This window comes from Colius striatus, chromosome 8, assembly GCF_028858725.1.
Source record: "Colius striatus isolate bColStr4 chromosome 8, bColStr4.1.hap1, whole genome shotgun sequence".
Lineage (NCBI taxonomy): Eukaryota > Metazoa > Chordata > Aves > Coliiformes > Coliidae > Colius > Colius striatus.
In genome coordinates this window covers 10,750,282-10,774,215 of record NC_084766.1, presented here as the reverse complement: position 1 = coordinate 10,774,215, position 23,934 = coordinate 10,750,282, and the positions used below count along the sequence as shown (strand labels likewise).

Below are 23,934 nucleotides of genomic sequence, written 5' to 3'. Positions count from 1 at the left end.
AGAGGGAACCAGAGGCCCACACTCTCCAGAGCTGGTGTCTGTGCTTGGTACAGTTAGCAAAGAGGAAAGTGTGTCAGTCAACAGAGTTTGCAGACATCTAAGGTCTTGTGATCTATAAATATTAATATAGTTTATATACTCTCTAATTTACGCATTGAGCATATTGGTTTTGACATAGACCTAGAAAAGCTCTTGGTTAACTGCTCAGCAAAGATCCTCTCCTACTGAAACAATTCCTCTTACGAGGAGCTGGGATGCCCCAGCAGAAACATTTGAATGTGTTCATCAGCACACGGTGTGTTTATGTAGGAGAGAAATGTGGATACAATTTATTTGTATGAAAACTACTGTGATACACTGTAAATTTTATTTCATTCCTCAGTATTGTAAAGTGTCTGGGGCACAAGAAATGGTAAATTGAGGTTAGGGTCATCTCAGAGGGCTGTTTCACCTCCCCATCTTTATAGGGAGGTGATGAATTTCAATTTGATTTCAAGAAAGGCAACATAACAACTTCTTTATCTGGAGTTCAGTTGAACAGCCTTTCTGTCCTGATTCATATATTTACAGCTTGTGTCCCTACCCACCCGTCCCCTGCAGACCACTAAATACCAAGTTTTGATTACACTCCTGCTTTTGTGCAGATTTTTCCCACCCATGTCAGTTGGGTTTGTGAGTGCAGCTTATTCGCAGGCCTGGCCAGTGCATGTCAGCTGTGACCCTTGATGTCCTGCTGGTGTCAAAAGCTAATGTTACTGTCTTACACAAATTCTCATTCATACTTCAGAGCACTTGGGGTTTTTAAAAAAGAGTCTTTATGATCTCCCTGGATTATTGACTCTTACTCCCTTAGTTCTGTTTACAATAGGGAATCGGGAAATTTAATGGATTCACCTGTTAATCATGTGAATCTTAGTTCTTAAAATCTTAAAGTTTTAGCAGCAGCCTTGAAAACAGTGAAACCATATAGCAATGTGCAAGCTGTGTTGACATCTGCATATCATACAGAAGGAGCAGACAAAAAATGCTTTGGCATCAAGACTGACATAGTAATTCGTGTCCTTCTGGATACTGACCTGTTGCCTCTTCTACCTGAAGCTATTCTCTCTTAGCATCTTATGGTACAGAGGGAAAGGGAAGGTAATTTGAGTGCCAGAGGAGACCTCCCCTATAACTCTCTAGCCCTCCAGGAAGGTGTATGTTTTGATCCCTGGAAATGTGAAGGGTTTTTTTGCTGCAGTCTTGAAACAGGCTCAAGTCTGGTTTTGGTCCTGGGAGGAGACTCCACTTTCCTGTCACTGTTCTGTAAAAGGCAGTACCATTTCACAAATACAGCTTTTCAGCATTTCAGAGATGAAATAAAACACAGCTATTCTTGCTTATTCTCATTTAAAATCTAATTTAAAATGTACCCCTCACCATTTAGAAAAATATTTGCTCACCTTTCTGTTATTAAATGCAAAATTATGCATTGGAATGGTAGTGGCAAATAAGTTTTTTTTTTCTTTAATGGCACTTCTTTGCTAATGAGTGGCATCTCCACAGAGGAGTAATGGCATGATTTCCTCCAAAGTGCCAACAACCTAAAGAAAGTTATGTACTCTCACTCATTCCCTGTCAGTGGAAGCTTGTAGTGTCCTGTACTGACTGCCTCCCATGGTGCCAACACTTGCTCTGCCAGCCATCAGCAGTGTTTGCAAATGAGACTGAAGAGGTTTTGAAAACTGAGATTCCCCAAAATAATAAACATTTTTGCTTCTCCTTTTTCTACACTGTCTAGTTCCTTTCTGCATGTAAGAGCTAACAGTAACAGAGGGATGGTTTTAAATTCTATTACACAACTACTAATACACTATTTGTACTATTTGTATACTCTTTTAATCTAAATTACTCAGTGGCACCTGTTTGTCTCACCATGATGTTGCTAGACCTTTAGCAATTCCTGCTTTTGGTAATATGACTTAACCTGAAAGTATAATGGTTAAAAGAATCTTCCTGTTCTTTTTGGTTTAGCTGGGATTGGGAGGACTTTTCTAATAACATTTTAAAGACCGTGGCGGTTGAATTTTTGCTGATGATCTCCTTGGGTTTTGACCATTTTCATTAACATGTTGCTTTTTTCCCTGCAGTTTCCTGGTTAGTTTTATGGTTGATGCACGTGGGGGTTCGATGAGGGGCAGTCGCCATCATGGAATGAGAATAATTATCCCACCACGCAAGTGTACAGCACCTACCCGCATCACCTGCCGCTTGGTAAAGAGGCACAAACTGGCCAGCCCACCACCCATGGTTGAAGGAGAAGGATTAGCGAGTAGACTTGTAGAAATGGGGCCAGCAGGGGCACAATTTTTAGGGTGAGTTCTTCTGTGAATTCAATTGTTTACATTCATGTGACATCTTCCATTTCCTTTATCCTGTGGATCTAAGTAGTTAAACATTGACTCTACCTCATTTCTGCACATCAGATAGGGTACTCAACTTGAAATATCAAAAAATGCCAACCTGCCATTCCTTTCAGAAAGTCCCCTTGTATTTTAAGGGGAAGCTTTTCTTCTGTGATGACTGCAGGGTGGAGATGAAGGTAAGGAAAGCCATGAAAAGGCCAGGTTCTGCCCCCATCTACACATGCAACCTGCCTTTGAAGTCAGAAGGAGCTACACACCTATAACCCAGAACAGGTTTTGACCCTCTTGCTTGTAGAGAATCATAAAAACATTACTGTAACAAAAAGTTCCCTAAAGTCACCCACAGGGACTCAAATACATTCCCTGTGCCATGGTGTGTGCTCAGCTTCTGCTGGAGTTGCTGGGAGCTGCCTGTCTCTGTGCCGTGGAGCAAAGCCCCTGAGAGCGATGGCAGAGCACTTACCATTGAGCATGAAGTAGTACAAATGCTAGAAACTGACTTGTTTTTTAAGCTTAAAATAAGGGAAACAATCCACTATGATGTGGCTTTTTTTTTCCTAATTATAAATTTTGTTAATTACCGTGAGTGGCACCCTGGTGTAAACTGCTGGTTCTGTCGGGAATGACAGCTTGTTCCTAATTTCCCCTTCTCGTTTCTCTTCCTGCTGCATGGATGTTATTCAGTAAACTGCATCTTCCTAAAACTCCTCCCCCTCTAAATGAGGGTGAGAGCATGGTTAGCCGAATCCTGCAGCTTGGTCCACAAGGAACAAAATTTATTGGGTAGGATATGTACGGAAAAGATACAGAATGTCTACAGTTTTACTTTTGTTTCCAATTTTTTGTTATTCCCATTTTATTTTTTTTAAGTTTTTGGAAGCTTTCAGTTGATTTATGTCACTGAAAGAAAATCATAGTGGCTTGATTTAATATAGCTCTGCTACTACCTTGTGCTTACAGGCATGTAAAATCCACTGCCAGCATTCTGCTTTCATAACTTCTGTGCTTTTGTAATTTTTTAAATTTGAAGTGTTTCAACTGCATCAAATACATTTTAATACACGGTGACAGTCCTTTAAGTTCAACCCTGTGGTAGAGAAGGTATTTACAGGCCTTGAATGAGTCTGTTTTGGGAAGAGCATTTATAAATTGTTTACAAATAAATTTATAAAGCCAAGTATGCTGCCCAAAGGAACTGTAGGGTATAGCCTAAAAATGTAAGAATGTTTCCATATTATCTTTGAATGTTGTTTTCAAACTGCATTGTTGAAATTTATTGCATTAGGTTTTCAAAACATTGGTGAGTGTTTGGTGTTCCAAACCTGTGCAATACCTTCTCACTGAGTATTCTTGTTAAATGTCATGCACAAAACTGTGTGGTTTCTAAATATTTACAGAGACAGTATCTGAAATATTAGCCTGCAAAGATTGTACTATATTGTTGGGTTTCTGTTTGTACTCTTTTTGAACTAGAGAATATCATGAACAATGTGTTGATATTTCCTTGCTGTGCACAGTGGGAGAGAGCAGCCACGTTCTTATTTCCTGTTAAAGGACTTGACATTAGACTAATAGCCTGGGTGGTCTTAAAAGTACCTAAAAACTGTTGTCTTCTATTTTCATGTGAAAAAACCACATTAGCTAACTCTTCTCTCTTGACATACAATCTGAAAACTGAACTAACCAACAAGTTCACATTTTTCCTTACGGTGGCTGTTGCAATTCTGCCCTCTAGTAATCGATTGGTTAATGCACCCAACACCTTGCAGGTGTACAGTACCATACAAGGGCTGCGGATTTCTCCCATCATGTGATGCTACTTTTAACTGACTTATTACAAGGCAGTGAAATCCTTTACAACCTCTGTAGGAAAATAATGATACTGTCTATTTAAATGTCTTAAAGCTGCATAATCCATAATTGTTCACTTACTGTATGATTTCAGTCGGTTTGTCTTAGCGTACTTTAAAATGCATATCCTGCCTGTGAAGTGTTTGGCAAAAGTGTCTGTTTTGTTAAGGAATGGCACATGAAGTGAATGGTGGTTTCTGTTGGTTGTTCACAATAACTGTTCAGTAATGCACTTACAGTCCTCTGTTGAAGGCACATTGTCTGGTGACATAGGTGTATTATTAACCACCTTCTCATTCCCTTTCCTTCCCTCCAAAATGTTTGACAGTAACTAATATAAATGTGATTGTGGTGTTGCTTAACTCAGAGAAATCCATTCTGACAGTATCTAAACATTCCCCAGTCCTGTCTACAGTGCAGATGTTGCAGCTGTGATTTTGGGCATGAGAACCAGAAAGTGAAGCTAATGAGAAACAACCCCTTGTGTTTCACAGAAGGTGCAGCAACAGAAAGCCAGGGACAGCTTTGAAAAGTTTGGGACTCAGTTTGAAATTTAAAGCCTACATGCACATGCAGTTCCTGCTGCTGTCAATAGCTGTTGCATGCATTTGGATAATCAAACTGTTTCTGAACTGACTTTGCCCCTCTAAAGCCCTTGAGCCAAATCCAAACTTTGACTATACTAATGCCAGTTAAGAGTCAGCAGTGCTGTCTGTGCTGGAGACAGGTTGGATCACTTACATCCTGGGATAAACGAGCAGGGAGAACTCTCCTTAGCAAAAGCTGGCACTACTTTTTCATTTAGGCAGCTGTGTCAGAAGATTTACATTAAACATGAGCTATACGTGAATATTTTCAAGTTATCTATTAATTATCATTTAAATGATAAAGGATTGTGCAGCTTTGGCAATCTTAAAAAGATTTTTACCATAACAGTGCTAACTACTTGAAATGACTGTAGTTTTCTTAAGGGCTTAATGCCCATGGGAAATTAAGGGCAGTGAGGAGATTAGGATTAAAACTAATACGATTCCTTTTTCTCTAGCCCCGTCATAGTGGAAATCCCACACTTTGGATCAATGCGTGGAAAGGAAAGAGAACTAATCGTACTTCGAAGTGAAAATGGTGAAACGTGGAAGGAGCACCAGTATGACAGCAAACATGAAGACTTAAATGAAATACTCAATGGCATGGATGAAGGTAAACCTCTTCTCAAAGCTTTAGCAAGCCTTACCTTTGTGCAGGCTTGCTAGCATGGGTGTGCTAAAGCAACCTAAAGTAAAACAGTACAGGGGATATCTGGCTTTGGGGAATACAGTGTGTGTTAAGATATTAAACTAATGGAAAGTATGTAATGAGAAATTGTTCAGCAGCGGCCTGGAGACATCCTTGAAATGAATGGTAAGTTTTGGTCTGAAGTCCTGCCAGGTTTAAGCAAAGTTGCACAGTTACTTTACAGCATGAAGTTGAGAATAACATCCCAGCTGCAGGGGTGAGCATATTTCTGCTGCTCAGGCAAGGCCACATTACGGTTGTTCCGAACCAACGACGAAGCGTAGATACCAGTTATATTCGACTTTCTCACAGATGCAGATGTCAGCCCATAGACTATTCTGCTTTGAAACAGTATTGTTAGAGGTTGTCTCCCACAAATATATAACCTGCCTTCCTGAGGCCCACCTGGGAAGTCTGGCTCCCTTGTTTTGCCTGCACGTTGCAGTGTATGTGGGAGTCCCTTAAGGTAAAAGGACTCAAACAAGCACAATCCATCAGAAGATGCTGTGACGCTTGGTCCCTGTGGACACACTGTGAGCAAAGCCAGGCATGTGCTGCGGTGATCCCTTAGCAACACTGCTTTCTTTTCCTAGCAAGTATTTCTCAATATTTGTGCTGATAAACCATTGCTTAAACTCTTTGCATCTGAATGTGAATGAAATAGCTTGTAGTTTGGACTTTGGTTTTCCACAGTGTTTATGCACAGTCCCAGAGTGATGGGGTACAACTGCAGGAAGGTTCTTTCATTATCAGCAAAAGCATTTGAAGCAAATCATCAGGCTCTGTGGATGGCAGCTGCGAGAGGTATCCATGAGCAGGCTCTGCCTTTGATCTTGGCCTCTCCTTGTATGAAGAGGGCAGCCTCAGCAAAAGGCATGCTTTGAGAACGTGGGAAGGAGAGTAGTGCTGTTAACATCTGAAGTTTAGCATTTTTACTGTTTTCTGAGTCGTCAGGGAATGGGAACAGCATAGTATTTTCACTTCAAAGTACTTGAACTGTATGTGAGCTTGTAAATTTACAGAGGAGGAGCAAAGATCTGCTTATTGTATGATGATCTATTGTAGCTATTTGGTTTGAAATAAATATAATAGAACCAAACAAGCAATAGGGCAGAAACAGGGCAAATGGTGAGTGAGTGGGTTTGGAAAGAGAGAATAAACCTCATCACAGAAGGTGTACCTAAAACCAGTAGAATAGGTAAAAGAGTGAGCATGGGCCAGGGTAGCATTGCTTGGGGAAGAGTTGCCGCAGGATTGAAGGCAGGAGTTGCAACCCTTCTGCATGAAAAATCTCACCACCAACCATCTCCTTCTCTATGCAGGAGCATGAGACAAATAATAATGATTTGGCATTTGGGGGAAGTGTTGGTGCCTTCTCAGGGATGAAGTTGTCAGAACTGAGCAGCAGATTGCTTATTTGCTTAATGTGTTTTCCAAACTGAGCTTAGTTCAACTTTGGGATAGGAAATCTGGGCACAAAAACCACTGTTCTAAAGTGCTTCAACTTGCATCATTTACAAAAGAGCTCACCAGAGGTTGCCTTATGGATAAATTCACATTTTACAGCAAAGAGAGCTCAATAATTAAAAACACTTTGAGAGAGGTGGGCATAAAGCCCTCAGTACTTACAGCCTAAAATAATAAGCTTCACAATTTGGAGCCAGAGTACAACTTCCTGATCTATTGAGGGTTTCAGGTGACTCTTCCCTTTTGGGGAGCTGCTGTTTGAGGTTAGTGGGTATATGTACAGCCAATGAAGCACAGAAAGCATGAGTGAAAATATTTGACACCTAAAAAGCCAAGCCGCAGAAATGACTTTTACCATTGCAGACAGTCATTTAGGACAGGGAAAGGAGAAAATTACTGCAGGCACACCCAGCATATTGCGTTGATTATTTGTTCAGTTAATTTTAGCTCAGTCCGTCTCTACTTAGCAAAACCAAACCAAACCAAGCCCCCTGCATTAAAATAGTGCAAGGGTATTGACAAAATCCTGTACCAGTAAATGACACCTTCTATGTATAAAAGGTCTTCCAAACAACAACATAAAATTGCAAATGTGTAGAATTAAGAGCCAGGTTTGGGTTTTTTTTAGTTGGAACTTTCACTGGTTTTGTTACAAAATGCTCCAGTTAGACTTGGTCTGGGGTATCTGCATCTCAGAAGCCGTAACTTTGGATGAAGTTTTATTCCAGGTACAAACTCTGGAGGCAGAAGTAATCTTTAATTGAAATAAGAAGCAGCAATATAAGTGACAAGTCCCAGAAGTTTAGTGTGTTTTAGCAAGAGACTTCATCTGCACAGTCTTCTCTAAATGCCATAACATGCTGCAGGAGCGCCCCTTTTGTATTAAAACGAGCTGGTCCATTTTGTGTCAGACCTGCTGTGATTCACGAGCTTTTTCCCATCAGTGTAGTAAAGAAGAACAATCAGAAATTTATCCTCAGCTCCTTCATATGTTTAAAGATGCAGTTTGCTGCTCTGCATTGGTTTTGCTGTTTTGCTCTTCACCTTGGCGAGCGGGGGATGAGCGACGGGACGCGCTGGCTGCGAACCCGCCCGTTCCCCGATGGACGCAGCACCATCTGCTGGAAACTCCTCTCGGGCTCCAAACCATCTAGAGTAGCAGGTACCAAACGCAGGAGGAAATAATAGCAGCACTTGGCTTTTATTATCACCAAAGAACAGTGAGCTGTGATGTAAAGTTAGTTTTCTTTTTGTGCCATCAGGTCTTAGCTTAAATAGTTGTTATTCAAAAGATGGTGCTGTACTTACGCAATTTGGGGAACTTGGCATTTTTTAGGAAGGAGCTTGGTTCCAAACACAAGAGTAGTAATTCACAGCTCTCAACTGTATTACATTTATTTAAACTTGAATCAAGTTAAAAAAACCCCAGTTTATTTGGGGAGGATGAAACTCTCTGTCTTATAATTGGTGAACAGGTTGTGTTTGCAGCCAGGCTTCTTTTAGATATAACTTGTGTTTACCTTTTACATTCCTGCAGTCTTTACAGCTACCTTTGTACAAGTTTGGGGCATAAATGTGCATGCTGGGGTAGCTAGTCTTTTGACAGACATTTGCAAACTAGTGAGTGAGCCAAGACATGCAAGTATTTGTGGCTAGAATATACTTGCAGCTATGCAGTGTGGTTTCAGATGGAAAGCAGGAATTTTTACATAACTACTTGTTTGAATTTACAGATTAAACCAGAGTGTCACCTCGTTTATGCTTGAAGTTTAAAATACTACCATAAATCACTCTGCAGTAATTTTGCCACATTTCCAAGAAAAGTTTTTAAAATGTATTGCTGTTAAACATCATGTTGTGTATGGCAAGACAAGAGACTGCACAAAAATAGACAAAAGAGCACATAAAGAACATTGTCTTATTTGAAGATGAGACCTCCTCATGGCACTTGGAGCATCTAGTCATGTCTGTGAAATACTGAAGCTAGGAGTCTGAGTCTAGTTACCAGCATTTTTAAGATGAGTCTCACTGCCCTCAGCTTCTTCTTGTCCTTTCCCATATGTACTTTCTGTCCCCATCCATCTCCTGTACTTTTCTCCATGTAAGCGCTGCCTCCTGGATGCCTTTCCTTGGAGTGTGGCAGTTTCTTAGTAGACATATCTCTGTATGGGGAAAACTTGTTATCTGATGCTTGTCCCACCTTTTGGTCTTGGCACAGTGACAAGGTCAGGTCTGCTCTAGCCAGTATCTGTTCAATCTGCTAAGAACAGGTGAGATTTACTTTTTCAGTGCTAGCAAAACTTTTTTAAGACCCTGGTAAGGGAAATCAGATACCAGATCACACCAAGACACCTTGAAACTCATGAAACAGCCTCTGTCTGTCATTCTATTTCCAGTCAGAAGACACTTGGTCTACATTACTTTATCTGAAAATAAAAACCAAAGGTATTAGACATTGGATAAATTCAATCAACAACTGCTTCTCACTTGACAAAACCGGTGTGATTGCTTTCCTTGACCAGAGCCACTCTATGTGAGGTCCCTGTCTGACCTTGGAGAACATGCCTGGGTTTCTCATGTCCAGGAACCTTAATGTAATGCTGGCAGCAATGACTAGAGGGTAGGGAGGAGTAATCTTCTATTCCTCCTTCCTCTTCTCTCCATCTTATCTCTTCTCTGTCATTCCCTCCAGCCACCTGAGGATAAGTGTACCACACACTTGGATGGCAGGGAAAGACATATGCAGAGAGTATTCACAATACCTTTCTCCTGACTTAGTAAAACCTAATGGCCATAGTTATTCTTTGGGCTGTTAGCACAAATCTGGGAGACAGTGACTTCAGAAGACCTTTCCCAATTCCCTTGGTGCTTTGCTATCCCTGTCTGTAAGATGAGGTGTATAGCATGCTTCTGTTGTTTAAAAAAACCCAACAAAACATGTAAAACCCAACCAACAAATCAAGAAATGCTTTGAGGTATTTTATTGAAACACATTGCATAGGAGTGAAGTGTCAGCAACTGAGGAAAACAGTAATGGTGATAGTTCTTTCTGTAAAATGCATGAGGTATGTTTGGGAAATGTGACCTCTCCCAGGACTAGTTTTCCCTGTTTCATTAGTTCTGTCGTGCTAACACTGCATTTCTCATGGTGGTCAGAGAGATGGTTCGATTGCTCATCATCTTTGGTTTTTATCCTGTTGGAGGGCAGCTTCATATAGAAGCTTACATATGTATTATCCAAACATAACCTCCCTATATATAGTCCAACTCCTCTCCATGCCTGAGTGTTGTTCCACCACTCTAATCTTTACATCTTTGTCCTCTAAAAGAGAGCACCAGCCAGTCTCAAAGGATTTGGAAATGTTCTTATAGAAAACACTTGATTCTCTGCTTCAGGATGATTTTAATTTTCCTTCATCTCTGTGAGCATTTTAAAATGGGTTTAATGTCTAGCTACAAACAGGAAAATGCATAGGATTTAGGAGTCAAGATTATACTTGCCTGGAAGTTTTAGAACACACTGTCTCCTGCACATGCCATTGCTTCCAGAGGCTGCGTGCAGAGAGCCTTATTCATTAGACAGCTTCAGATATCAATCTCTGAGTCAACTTAAATGGAAGCTGACTTTATGATAAGGAATTATCCTCTTCTGGTATGTATATATGATCCTCAGCAACACCGTGCAATTAATCCAAATTACCTGCTGAGTTTTAAAATGGAAAACTGACATTTTACCAAATTTATATTCTAATTCTTTTGGAGCTGTAATTGAGCTTACATGTTCAGAGGAGGAAAATATCTCAGTCACATAAAGAATTTTTAAAGTGTCTTTTGTCTTGGTACCATTTGTGGTCCTCCTGTTTTCACTTGCTGCATCTGATAAAATTGTCATCTTTCGAGGAACAGATTTTCTTCTTAAAAACTGTGGTGTCCTGTTTAAGGAGGAAAATAAGAGTGGACCTTGTGGAGTGCTGGAATGAAACCCAGATACAATAGCTAAAAAAGCTGAGAGCACGAAATTACTGGAGACATGCATGACAGTTGTGTAATATCTCCAACTGCAGACAGTATTTACATCACAGGGATTTCACTAATGCATGTGAATACACACACATATAGTTGCATGATTAGTTATATTTGTGACGTATCACAGAGTTTTCCTCACTGCATATATTTCCATGTCACATATGTCTAGGTCATCTGCTTAATAAATTAATATGAGTAAATACTTTATGCACCTCTCTGAGCCCTGGTGACCCTATGAGCTGGAAATGTGGTAGAGAGCAGGAGTTGTTGATGACCTGTTTCTGTTCCAGTTGTCTCTGAGGATGCATTAAGTTTCTCAAGGAACTAAGGAGCACAGTGCTGTTATTTTTAGGGCAGATAACCAAATATCTGAAAACCTGATGTGGGAAGGGATCCTTCCTGTGGTTTCATAAATTGTGCTGGCAGACAGAGCTCTGTCACATCCAGTTTACTGGAGAGCTCAGTGTCTGGTCAGGATTATATGGATGCCAGTCTAGGAGACAACTTTCTCAAGTGCCTCAACTGGGCAAACTCTGGATTGCACACTTGGTATGCAGTTAGATAGTTCACAACTGACTCTGATTTTCTGTGTGTCAGGGCTATGTGAGGGAAGAGGTTGAAAAGAAATGTCTTTTGAAGGTGTGCATGGAAAGATCAGTGCACTTTTGGATTTCCAGATGCAGATGAGCAAGAAGCTTGACCATCCCCTTCAGATGTCTTTGCCTCTCATGCTGCATGCCAAAACTGCCCTCCTACTGCAGCTGCTGCTGCAGAGACTGTCGTGACCTTGGTTCTTAGGTGTCCTGGCAGATCTGTGTGGCCAGTACTGTTGGCCTTCATTCTAAAGATTTATGCAAAAGTTCACAAAGCAAACCAGAACTTGGTAACCAATAGCACTGAGTATTTTTTCACCTGTAGTTTATACAAAAAAACCCCAAACAACAAGCTTTACGTTTTAAGGGATATTCAAAACCTCCCATTTACAGTATGAAACTGGGCAGGTAATGCCTGAATGTTTGAACTTTTCTTTTCCCACCAGAGCTGGACAGCGTTGAGGAGCTGGAGAAGAAGCGGATCTGCAGGATCGTCACCAAGGATTTCCCGCAGTACTTTGCAGTGGTGTCGCGCATCAAGCAGGAGAGTAACCAGATTGGGCCGGAGGGTGGGGTGCTGAGCAGCACCACGGTGCCACGTGTCCAGGCCGCCTTCCCCGAGGGTGCTCTCACCAAGAGGATCCGTGTGGGGCTCCAGGTACATAGCCTTGTGTTCATATCCACAGAGTCTACAAGCACATCACTGCTCTCAGTGCGTGAGGCTCGTGGCTGTGGAGATGCTGCTCTTTAGTGGCAGCTTGTAAGGTGGGAAGTGTTGACACCTGAGAACTGAATTGGCAGGTGTCCGCCCAGGCATGAGCTCTGCTTCTCAGTGCAGGTGATGCACAGGCCTCTTCCCTGTGGCTCCTCTTTTTTCATAACCTTTAGTATTGTTTAACATCTGAAGGGTGGAGGGAAAAGCAAAGACCTAGAGCCACCACAGCCTCGGTGGTGCTGCCAGCCATCTTTCTATTGGCCATGGCTGCAGCAGCTCTGAGCTGCACAGCTGCCAGGCGTTCCAAGTCTCCTGTGGCCAAGGAGCAGCTTGTGATTGGTGTCACTGGGCTGCCGTCTGCCATAGGAATGCATTTGGTAAGGATTTCACACAGCTGTTTACGAGCTGTTGCTGGGTCAAAGGCTTCCCCTGTACATCCATTGTGGCTTAGGACATACAACCATTGATGTGTTTCTAGGATGAGTGGAATCTGGGAAGAGCAAATATCTTAAACCCTCCTTAAAGAAACTGCACAGAAAGTGGAGAAATATTCTGTAGGAGGTGTCTTTTTCTTTGAGTTATCTTAATTATCACTTAAAATTACTTAATAACCTGACAAGTCTGATGGGTTTATGAAATAGGGATGCTGGTTTGGATTCCAGTGCTTGGAATTCACACTGGAACATTTCTGTTAATATTATTTCACGTCTAAAGATGATTAATCTTGAGAAAATGGAACCTCTGCTATTATGACTATACAAGTGCCTTTCTAAAGCTCTCTAGAGTAAGGGAAGCATGTCTCCATATGCAGTGTTGTGATTGCTGAGATTGCAATCTAGCTACATATTCTGTGCATATCCATACATTGTGCAGGTCGAGTAATGTAGGAAATCACAGGTCAGCCTGACTGAAACAGACTCAAAGTTTTAAAAACATTAAAATAGTAAAAAGAGAGGGGGAAAAAAAAGGCAAAGACAAATGACTGCAAAACTCTGTAAGATATCTGTCACTTCTGAGTTCAGGTCTTACGTGACAAAACCTACAAAATTGTATAACATTTCATCCCGTATAAAATTAGGAGACCTTTCAAGGCACAAATCAGGATTTAAAAGTCTGCTCATCTAGAGTTTAATGCTTTTATGTATGAATTTGACTCAAACAAGTATTTATTTCCTAATAATCAATAGTGGAGCTGTGTAGGAAGCACTGAGTACAGAGGTAACTTGGAGTACTCGATGTTCCTCAGGAGCGTGGATTTGTGTTTGGCAGAGATGCGAGAACTGTTCAGCATCTCCAAGACAGAGTGTCTACTCCTCAGTTCTCAAGTGAAAACTAGGTCTCTTTTTGTGTTTTGAATTTGCATTTGATATCACCCATGACTGTAAATTAAAAACAAAACCAAACACGCTGTGAAAACCTGTAAGCAAATACTACAGGCAACCATCTGAGATTTGCAGTTTTGCTCTACAAGTTAGCTATTTGGAAGAACTACATAGGTTGTTGAGAAAAATACTAAGCATGAATTGTACTGATGATCACCCTTCAGAGCTATAGGAGAAGGCTGCCTGGGGGAAAAAAAAAAGAAAATTCCCCAGAAAATAAAAGGAAAGTTGAGTTATCTTTTGGAAACCAGTTCTGTGTGTCTATAACCAGTCTATAGCTCTAGTTTTAGTGCTTTCCCTATGTTGACAGGCCCAACCGGTTCCAGAGGAGATTGTCAAAAAAATCCTTGGAAACAAAGCAACTTTCAGTCCCATTGTCACTGTGGAGCCAAGAAGAAGGAAATTTCATAAGCCGATAACCATGACGATTCCTGTGCCGCCTCCGTCGGGAGAAGGGGTCACCAACGGGTACAAAGGAGACACGACGCCCAGCCTGCGACTTCTATGTAGCATTACAGGTGAGAGAGAGAGAGTCATGCACTTTGCAGAGGTTTCTGTGAGAACAGTGCCTCTGCCCTCACTCTCTCTGTACAACTCATGCCCTCCAGTAAGGGAACATTGGTGTACTTGGTCCAGCAGAGCTCAGATCAGTTCTTCTGAGCGAAGCCAGCTGGGGTCATTTGAAAGGCTCCCACTGATTCCCTGGGCTTCGAGTCTGGGCTCATGCCATTGTAAAAGAACTCCACCAACAGATATGAAATGCTATCTTATATTTAGCCAGGCTGAAAAATTTCAGCCTCAACTGTTAAACAGTTTGCAGTCAGTAAAAGCAGTTTGCTGAAATAATTCTGTCCTAGCTGACATAAAAGGAGGGTTTGCTGTTGGCTTGTAGGTAGGATGTGCTTTGCTTACATCAGCATCATTTTCTGGTGTATAACATATGATGTAATGTATAACATGTAGCTCAGCTTTTGGAGAACATTATTGTCTAGGTTCTCTTTTTTGTGCAAAGCAAAATAAGATAATCTTGTGTAGTTTGTGTGTGCTTGCTGTATGAAAGAAAATCTCTGGTTTATATTTACACAGGAGGCACTTCACCTGCGCAGTGGGAGGATATCACAGGCACCACTCCGCTGACGTTTTCAAATGACTGTGTCTCATTCACAACCAATGTTTCAGCCAGGTATGGTAACAGAGCTTGCCAAACACACCTAGAGGATAGTTTCACTTGATTGACAAAGTACACAGTTGGTTTTGGCTTTCTATTAAGTCTGTTGCCATACTGATGAAGTGTAAAAGGACCAGATGCTCCTTTATTGCTGTGCATCAGTGTCTTATGCATCCAGGGCTGCACATGAAGCTTGATCCTGGCCTTTTCTGCTGTGGTGATGTCCCCTCACAGTCACATGTGCTGTTTCACTAAAGACTGTTGTGCCACACAAGGGTTTGTTTTTCTACAAATAGCAACAGAAAGGGAAAGTTCAAAATGCTCATTCAATTAAAAAAAAACATGTGGGAATTCATAAAAACATGTTTATTTAAAAAGTTAAACACATTCAATTCCTGGCTTTTCAGTTGAGATTTATGTAAAATTACTCTCACAAAAATATCATTTACTAAAAAGCCATGATTTGAAATGAGTTTTCGTGAACTTGGTGCACTGACATGCTGATTGGAGGCATTCAACAAGATCTGTACAAATCACGCGTTCTAGTGGAGAGAATTCATGGCATGCCAGGTAAAGAGCTTATCATTCACTACATAACACTTGCACCTGTGAAAAGCTTTTTATTATAAAGTGAGAGAATTACTGAAAGAACCCAATAGGTCAGGGCCAAAATGTTGTGGAAAATACTTATGCAAATGGCACATTGAAATATTTATGACTTGTATCAAAACTGTCATCCAAACTCGTAATTATGAGAGCATGACAATGTTCTGTCACTTTGGGAAGCTTCACTGTGGGCATATTCAGTTTCAACCTATATGGGAAATGTGATTTTGCTGTATGTACAGTGAAGCATCAGCACATTACGATATACATGGAGTGTGATCACAAGAAAGACAATTTGCCGTCTTTGGCTTCAAATGAAGTTTAAAATGGACAGTTTTATGAGATACCAGTGTGGAAAGGGTGAAATTAGTATATCTATATTCCATTGCCAGGCATTCCTGGTTTTGGATGATTAAAGCTCACTGAAAGTAAAAGGAAAATGACAGCTTTGGGAAGTCTGCCAGGACAGTATGCATGCAAAATGGTTGGGGATCACAGGACGTGATTTCTCATAAAGGCTTATGTTTGAGTATAATGAAAAGTTAATTTAATGGTTTGCTTTCTCCCCCTCAGATTTTGGCTTGCAGACTGCCATCAAGTGCTAGAGACTGTTGGTCTGGCAACACAGCTTTACAGAGAATTAATATGTGTTCCATATATGGCAAAGTTTGTGATATTTGCCAAAATGAATGACCCCGTGGAATCCAATTTGCGTTGCTTTTGCATGACTGATGACAAAGTGGACAAAACTTTGGAGCAACAAGAGAACTTTGAAGAAGTTGCAAGAAGCAAAGACATTGAGGTATATATCTTATGCATCACCAACTTCCTCCTTATAAAGGGACAAAGACCTTTCTAAATGGCAACAGGTCCTTCAGAAGCCACTATATGCCCAGTCAAATACGGATTCACAGCAAAGCCGTGTCAAAAAATTGCTTGAAAGGACAAAGTCAAAAAGGGACAAGGTGGGAGAAGTATGAGGATCTGTCTCCAAACGGGTGCCTCAAGCCAGCTTGCAGTGGGTTTTGCATGTGCTGCTGTCCAGTAGCCCCAACTGGGCTTTGCAGACAGCTGACCTGATGTTCCTCCTCATGGCTGTGTGTTTGCAAGGCCAGTGGGTAGGGCTATTTGTCACGAATACATAGTCACCAACACACTGTTTGTAGAAGGAAATCTCTACATTCTTACTGCAGAAAAGCCACTCATGTAGCTCATGGTTTCTCAAACTGCCTGCACTCATAACCTCTTGTCACAATGCACAGTGATTTGTGATAACTAGTGTGTTGTTGAATTTCATCTGAGTGGGGACTTGTGCTAAACTCAGAAACTATGATGAGGGAAATCTTGATGTACTTATGTGCTTGGATCTATGATTAAAAGAGGTTCTATTGACTTTTATTTATTGCTTTGATAGGTTCTGGAAGGAAAACCTATCTACGTTGATTGCTATGGAAATCTGGCCCCTTTGACTAAAGGAGGGCAGCAGCTTGTTTTTAATTTTTATGCTTTCAAAGAAAATAGACTGCCATTCTCCATCAAGGTAAAAGCAAAGCAAACTCAATCATTCTGTTGGTATCCTCCATCTCCCCCCCCCATCCCAAGGGCAATACTTCTCCAGCCCAATAGGACTAACTTGCCCCAAGGGTGTAAGTGTCATTGTTTAATTTGTGACTAACATTGAAAAGGTGCTTTGCATGAAGCCACAGAAGAGCTGCAGGCAGAGCTGGGACCACAATACTCATGATATGTATTCACAGCCTTTTATTAAAACCATATCTCAAGTTAGACCTCCAGAATATGACCAGAAGATCACAAATTCCCAGGGACTAAGCAAAAGAGATGCTGTGTACAACAGAACAGCCTCCAAAAAGTTTGCACAGACTATTCATCTCAAATGACCATGAATGGATGCTCATTTTCCTTAGCCTTGTCATACCTGCTCTGCTCAAGAAGTTTTTAAGCATTTGAGTGAGCACAAGTGCAAAACATGGCAGAAAAAAAATGGTGAGCAGAAAATGTCCCTCATTAATATCTCAGTATGAAGCCCTCTGGTTAGACTCACCCAACATCTTGTCTTGTGTGGATTTACCATCAGAGAGCTTCAGGCTGGTCTGACTCTTCCATGGTAACACCTTTTCTCGTGCAGTACGTCAGGCTGAGCCTCAGCTCAGTAACTTTGGTCTTTACCCATTAGATAGCTTCTTGTGGAAAGAAATTCTGAGAAACTCTCCAGAAACCTCCTCTAGGTATCTGAATAAATATCTGAACTTATTTCTACACTGTACTAAAATTTATTTTCTAGGTAAGAGACACCAGCCAGGAACCTTGTGGTCGATTATCATTTCTGAAAGAACCAAAGACTACAAAAGGACTGCCACAAGCAGCTGTTTGCAACTTGAATATCACTCTGCCAGCACACAAAAAGGTATTTGTTAGGAAAAGTAAACATTTTCCTTAGGGTTGGTTTGGTTTTATTTTCGCTCCTTTAGTTTGTGTCTTGGTTTTGGTTTTTGTTTTCCTGCTAGTGATAAAGAAACACTGTGAAATGCCAGTAATGAGAATGCTTTGGAATACAATCAAGGCTTTTTAAATTTCTGTTTTATTGGTTTTCCTGTATGTAGAACGCTTTGAAAGTCTCTTGTTACTGTGGTGTCGAGTTCCTATAATTTTTATGATTCTGTTTACAGCTCATGCTTCAGCCTGCAAGTCACAGGTTTATGCTTTCAGTAATGTCACGTGTTGATTTGCATTGGATGTAAGATTTTGGTTTTCTTTTGTGTTGACATTTTGGATTTGCTTTGCCTTATAAATCAGCTTGCATTTTGTGCTCCCAATTTGGTCCTTTTCATATCCTGATATTCTTTTCCCTGCTGTCCATTATAATATTCCTTGTCTCTGCAATGCATCTTGGGACCAAAAGGAAACAGAGTCAGATCAAGATGATGAGGTAATACAAACACTGTCTTCTGTTTTTATTTCCTTCAGATTTAGTGAAGAAAAGTAATATGTTATAGAAAAAAAACAAAAAGCTATTTTTAACTATGGCATTGAAATGATATCTACAGAATAACCATATCCCCAACATCTGATATTCTGTTGCAAAACAGTGGAAGTGCATAAATGTGGGAAAAAACCACCTGATTATATTTTATGAAATGAAACCAAGCACTGAATAATAGCAGTCTAAAATTCAACTAATTTTCAGCTTAAAAAGGATGTAATTATAAAATCCAGAACAAGTCCATTTTTGGCAAAATCAAGAAGAGTTTAGTGGATATGATTTTTATCTCTTGGACTAATACTGCCAATGTTTTGGTAATTTGTATTTCTGAAAAGGAAAGATAATTGTTGAGACCACAAGTGGCCTACAGTATCTTACTCCTGAAAATAAACTCTATTCCTCTGAAAACGCAAACAAGCCAAGAGCCATTTCTAAATATTTTTTACCAATCTCTTTTCAAATCAAACTCAGATATTTGCAGCTTAAAAATCCACCATTTGCTGGAAAATGCAGCATTAGATTGCCAAGAAATTATGTGGTGTATACAGATTTACAAATAAATTTATAAAGCTAAATATGCTGCCCAAAGAACTCATTAGAAGCAGTAATAAAGGAGATCACCTTATAAAATAAACTACTTGGATGTATCCCACTTACCTAGCAGCAAAGCTTTCTTCTCTTCCTGGCTGGCAAATAAATAGCAGTAGCCACTTGCTGATAATAATGATAATAATGATAATAAAAACAACAAAGCAAAACACTCCTTATGTTTTAAAAAAATAATAATAGTAGCCACCTCACTTTGTCTCCACAGGATTTGTTCCCAGTGAGCTATTACACAGCAATAACAATAGTTTTCTCTCTAAACAAACCATATTTTTAGTCACATAATCAAGGGAGCTGATCTCTGAAGGGCTTTTAATGTTTAAGACATCACATTAGCAGCTATGCCACTGAATGCAGCGACTTACGATGCAATTTATCAGTCTGCTTTCTAATCTGCATCTTTGCATTTTGTGCCTATTAAAAAAATCCCCTCCCATGCCTTTCTTGTCCTTAATGTATTCACTCTAAAGCCAGTGTACATTGTGGTGTATGTGCTTTCAGGAGAAATTAATTTGGGGAGAAATATTTGATCGGTCTAAGTTGTACTCTTATGAATGTTTTGTGTCTGTTTCTGTAGTCTTCTGTGTTGATCTGCTGTTTCTAGACAAAGACAGTGTATTTTACAGAGAATTAATAATATACTATTTCTGATAGCTTGCAGCAGTTTATTAAGTGAGAATGGGATAATATAGTATTGAACTTTAAGGCAGGATCATGAGCTAAATCCAAGCTTTTCTACCTCATACATAAGGAAAAACTTCTTCACTGTGAGGATGAGGGAGCACTGGAACAGGTTGCCCAGATGGGATGTGGAGTCTCCTCCTCTGGAGACATTCAAAACCCACCTGAATGAGTTCCTGTGTGACCTACTCTAGGTGGTCCTGCTCTGGCAGGGGAGTTGACTAGATCTTTTGAGATCCTTTCCAACTCCTAAGATTCTGTGATAAGCAGAGACATTGTGAGCAGGAATGAACCCATGGGGCTGCAATCCCTTCCCTGCTTGCTCCAGAAAGGTAGTCATTCACGGGAGGTTTCTGCCAACCTCCAATAGCCACGCTCCCTGCTCCACAGTGCCTGACACTCATCACATGGTAGACAGGAATGGAGACCAGCTCAATCCATTCCCTCCTGCTTGCCCAAGTTCTGGCTTCAACATACCTTCCTGAAGCTGAACAGAAACCTCCATTCTGCCCTATTGGGGATGTATGCCACAAAACACAGGCTATCATGCTGAGGTTTGGTGGTTGTTCTGTTCAGATGGGGGAGAGGATATTGAAGGCACTAAACAGCATTCTGTTTTGTTGCAGACGGAGAAAGCTGACCGCCGCCAGAACTTTGTCTCCCTTGCTTTACGTAAGCGCTACAGCTATCTGACTGAGCCTGGAATGAGTGAGTTGCTCTTACCAAAGTACTAAACCATATATACATGTTGGTTTTTGTTTTTTTATAAGAAGAGACATTTTTTCTATAAACGTTGTATTTGGTGTCACTCGGAAACAAACAAACAAACAAAGAGATAAAAAAAGACAAAAAACCCACCTATCTAAACCAAAACTCTTGGATGGTCTGTGAACTCTTGTGTTGTGAGAGCTTGAAGAATCCTGACTGGCAAATGACATATATTAGTTGGGTAAAAATATAATCTTTTAAAATGCTGTGTATCTTCAGAGTAGGAGGATTGAAAATTGCTTTCAAAAAGAGTCTGTTTCTCTTCCTTTTTGAAGATTAGAGAGCTGCTGTAGAAGGGAATGTTATGCAAAAGTTCAGCAAGGCTGGTGAATGCCGTTCAGATAAGCACTTAAATGTTTAGATACTTAGCCAAAATGGACTCTCTCATATTTTTTATTTCCCTCTTCTTTCTCCCCCCCTTCCCTTTTTCCTCTGTCCCTGCAGATGCTTTTTATTCCCTGGCACCACACATTGCTTCCTCTTAAACTTATGTTCCCCTTGACCAGACCTGTGGCATTTCTTTCTTTCCCTGTTAAATACAATAATGTATTTGGCTTAGCTTTTCTTCCCTCACCTCTCCTGTCTGAGGTTTACTGCTATTGTTCCCCATTCCCAGGCTGTTTCTTGCCTTTTTTGTTTTCCATCGTGACTTCTCAGTTGCTACCCTGCCACAGACCCTTTGATACAATTCCATAAAATCTGTAGACAAACTTCATCGGGTCTTGGGAGTTTCCACTGGATGGCTGCTGTTTAATTATCCTATAAGATCTGTGGCTTCTTTGGATCAGATGTGCTCCAGAATATATTACACTTCCCAGGCCTGGAAGAAGACTTCAAGCATATAACATCTGAAGAAGCTATCAGATCTGCTGAGACAACTTGATGGACTGTTAAGGTATCGTCAAAGGCTTGATGGGAACCGAGAGAGAGGGAAAAGGAAATTACATGAAAGGAGTTTGGTGACTGTGTATGTTGCTTGCAATTATTTTTCCAAGCCTCATTGGGGACCTCACCAAAAGTCCATTAAGTCGTATTTGCAAAAAGCTGGAGAGGAAAAAACTGAAACCCACTTGAGCTGTACTCAAAAAAGAGATGGGTTAACACAGTAGAAGTTCCTGGTCATTTTTTAACTTTTCTATCCCTTTTGGCAATAGATAGTACTTAAGGCTGTGAGTTACCTCAAATGGGTACACAAAAGATTTGCCAGGAAAGATCTTAGACCGTGGTTTGGCCATCAGCCTGAGCATCACCTCCTGTGCACACACAGCACATAGTCAGCAGCTGCCACTACCAGCTGCACCGTGCCGGTGGGAGGGAAGCGTGGGATCTTGGAGGTGCAGCTCTTGCAGAGAGCACATGCTACCCAACGTGGAGCCAGGCTGCTGTGGCTGCTTTACACCACAGGATGTTTGCTCCAGTCACTGGATATGAGTGATGAACCTCTACCTACTTCCAGCTAATCTGATGGCGCAGCTCCCACCGTTTTGGTAGCAACAGGGGTTGTTCTTTTTTACTCACACATGTTTGTGCATGTGCACACATACAGATATTTTTCCTCTGCATCCCTGACATTGCAGAATAGAGTGAAGCATATGGGATATTCCTTTTTCTTCCTGTCCTTACCCCTGCTCAGGAAGAAAGGGACCAAAGGGCCCCTCAGCTCTTACCAGCAGTGAGGGCCCCACAAGGGAGGAGTGCTGCAGTGGGTTAAACCTGTCCTGTCTGCCTGCAGCTCAAGAGGAACAAGACTGGGTGGGGGCCACTTTTATGGTTTTGCCTGGTGCTCACAATTACCAAGTGCAAGCAAGGAAGTGTAGTTTAGTGCACAGAAGGTAGTAACTAACATCTGTTTTCCAATAAAATCTTGGATGCAGAGTGATGGAAACTGTTAAGGCCAAGAGTGTCCAGTAGCCAAAAGGGGCTGTTATATAAACTCATTCTTTAGAATATTATTCTGCTCTAAAGTCTTGCACAGTTGTGGGGATTTCTTTGCTATTTCAAAATAGTTAAATTGCCCAGTTCCCTGCTGTTTGACTTATGTCATAGCTGCACACACTGGTGAATTACACATTTTTCTTTGTACCAGTTCTTCTCAATTGCAGTAAGGAGCACAGAAAAAGCATCTTAAACATGTCTGAATCTGTGATTTAACAGGAGAAAGAGCAGTTAAGAAAGGAGTCTGTTGGTCTGATTGCCTCACTAGCCAGTTGTGATAGACTGGTTCATCACAGCGCAGCAGGGTCCCTGTAAAGACACACACTGCTTAACAAGTTGTTTTGCTGTTAGTTCTTTTCAGAGTGATTTTGGGGTTTGTTTCTTGGACTTGGGACTATATGAACTTCTAGTGAATGTTAGCAGCTGTTGCTAATTAATCTTCATAATAAAGTCTGGCTCATTTAATGAAGTACACTATGTTTTCTCTTTTTTTGGGGGGGGAAAGAAATATGTTTGCTCTTAAAAATAAAATAGCAAGGAAAAAACGGATGTTTCTTGCCACACACTGTGCCAGTCAGGCCTAGTATTCAAGCTCTCTTCAACCTAAATGTTCTCATATTGCAATAGCACCAGCCATCCACACCATCTTCTGAGCTTCGATTGGCTTCTGTAGGACCAGCACATTTCTCCTTGCAGGATATAGACCTGTGGTATATACTGAACATTCACTATTCTATAGGAGCGTGTGTGCTTTAGGTTTAACAGTTGAGTATTATCCCTGTTAAGCTTTTTCACTGTAAATTACTGTCTGTCTATAAGACAGATGAAGCAAGTGTGACAAATTATTAGTATAACTTCAGAGAAAGGTATGTTGACTAACTTGTTTGAATATTTTAGCTCCATTTCTAACTCTAACTTTAAAGGAAAAAAAAGCCCTCTAAGTTACTTTCAATGTCAACTCTCTGAATGTTATTGCTGTATCAGAGGATATGTATGCTGTAATGGGATTCCCAGAAATACTGTCTTTGGGCATGAGTACCTCCTGTGACGCAAAATGTGGTTGATGATGATTTTGCTCAAAATGCCTATAAATAAGCTGAGTGTTCTGGGGGATGATAGCAGTTAACAGGTTTGTCCTTGCCAGAAAGCTTTTGCATAATGTATTGTTCTTTGACTGCTTTTCTAATGTTACCTTTTGAGAAATGTAAAGTTGAACAGGTCTGTCTTTGAGCTGATACAAGAAATCTCCTCAAAAGGTACCAAGACACTACATCTTGTAGAAAAAGTGTACTCTTCTTTTAATGGCCTTTTGTGAAATGATTTTGTAAGGTTTACATATTTGTGCTTAATCCAGCATACAAAATGTATTTATCTATGTGCTTGTTTTGACATGATATATTGTGCATGAATAAAAACCGATTCAGTTGCTTTGCTTGCTCACGTTTATCATAAATC

The 23,934-nt window shown here is 40.7% G+C and overlaps 1 protein-coding gene across 1 annotated transcript in view; it reads left to right on the top strand.

The window, feature by feature from the left end:
• ANK3 (ankyrin 3) overlaps window positions 1-23,934 on the top strand; it is a 211,589-nt gene that overhangs the window by 151,917 nt on the left and 35,738 nt on the right. The window contains exons 27-36 of the mRNA XM_062001483.1: window positions 2,130-2,354; window positions 5,302-5,456; window positions 12,064-12,275; window positions 14,025-14,232; window positions 14,801-14,897; window positions 16,062-16,290; window positions 16,903-17,028; window positions 17,791-17,913; window positions 18,409-18,435; window positions 20,403-20,484. Of these exons, the coding sequence (XP_061857467.1) occupies window positions 2,130-2,354; window positions 5,302-5,456; window positions 12,064-12,275; window positions 14,025-14,232; window positions 14,801-14,897; window positions 16,062-16,290; window positions 16,903-17,028; window positions 17,791-17,913; window positions 18,409-18,435; window positions 20,403-20,484 (1,484 nt within the window). The remainder of the gene's footprint in view (window positions 1-2,129; window positions 2,355-5,301; window positions 5,457-12,063; window positions 12,276-14,024; window positions 14,233-14,800; window positions 14,898-16,061; window positions 16,291-16,902; window positions 17,029-17,790; window positions 17,914-18,408; window positions 18,436-20,402; window positions 20,485-23,934) is intronic.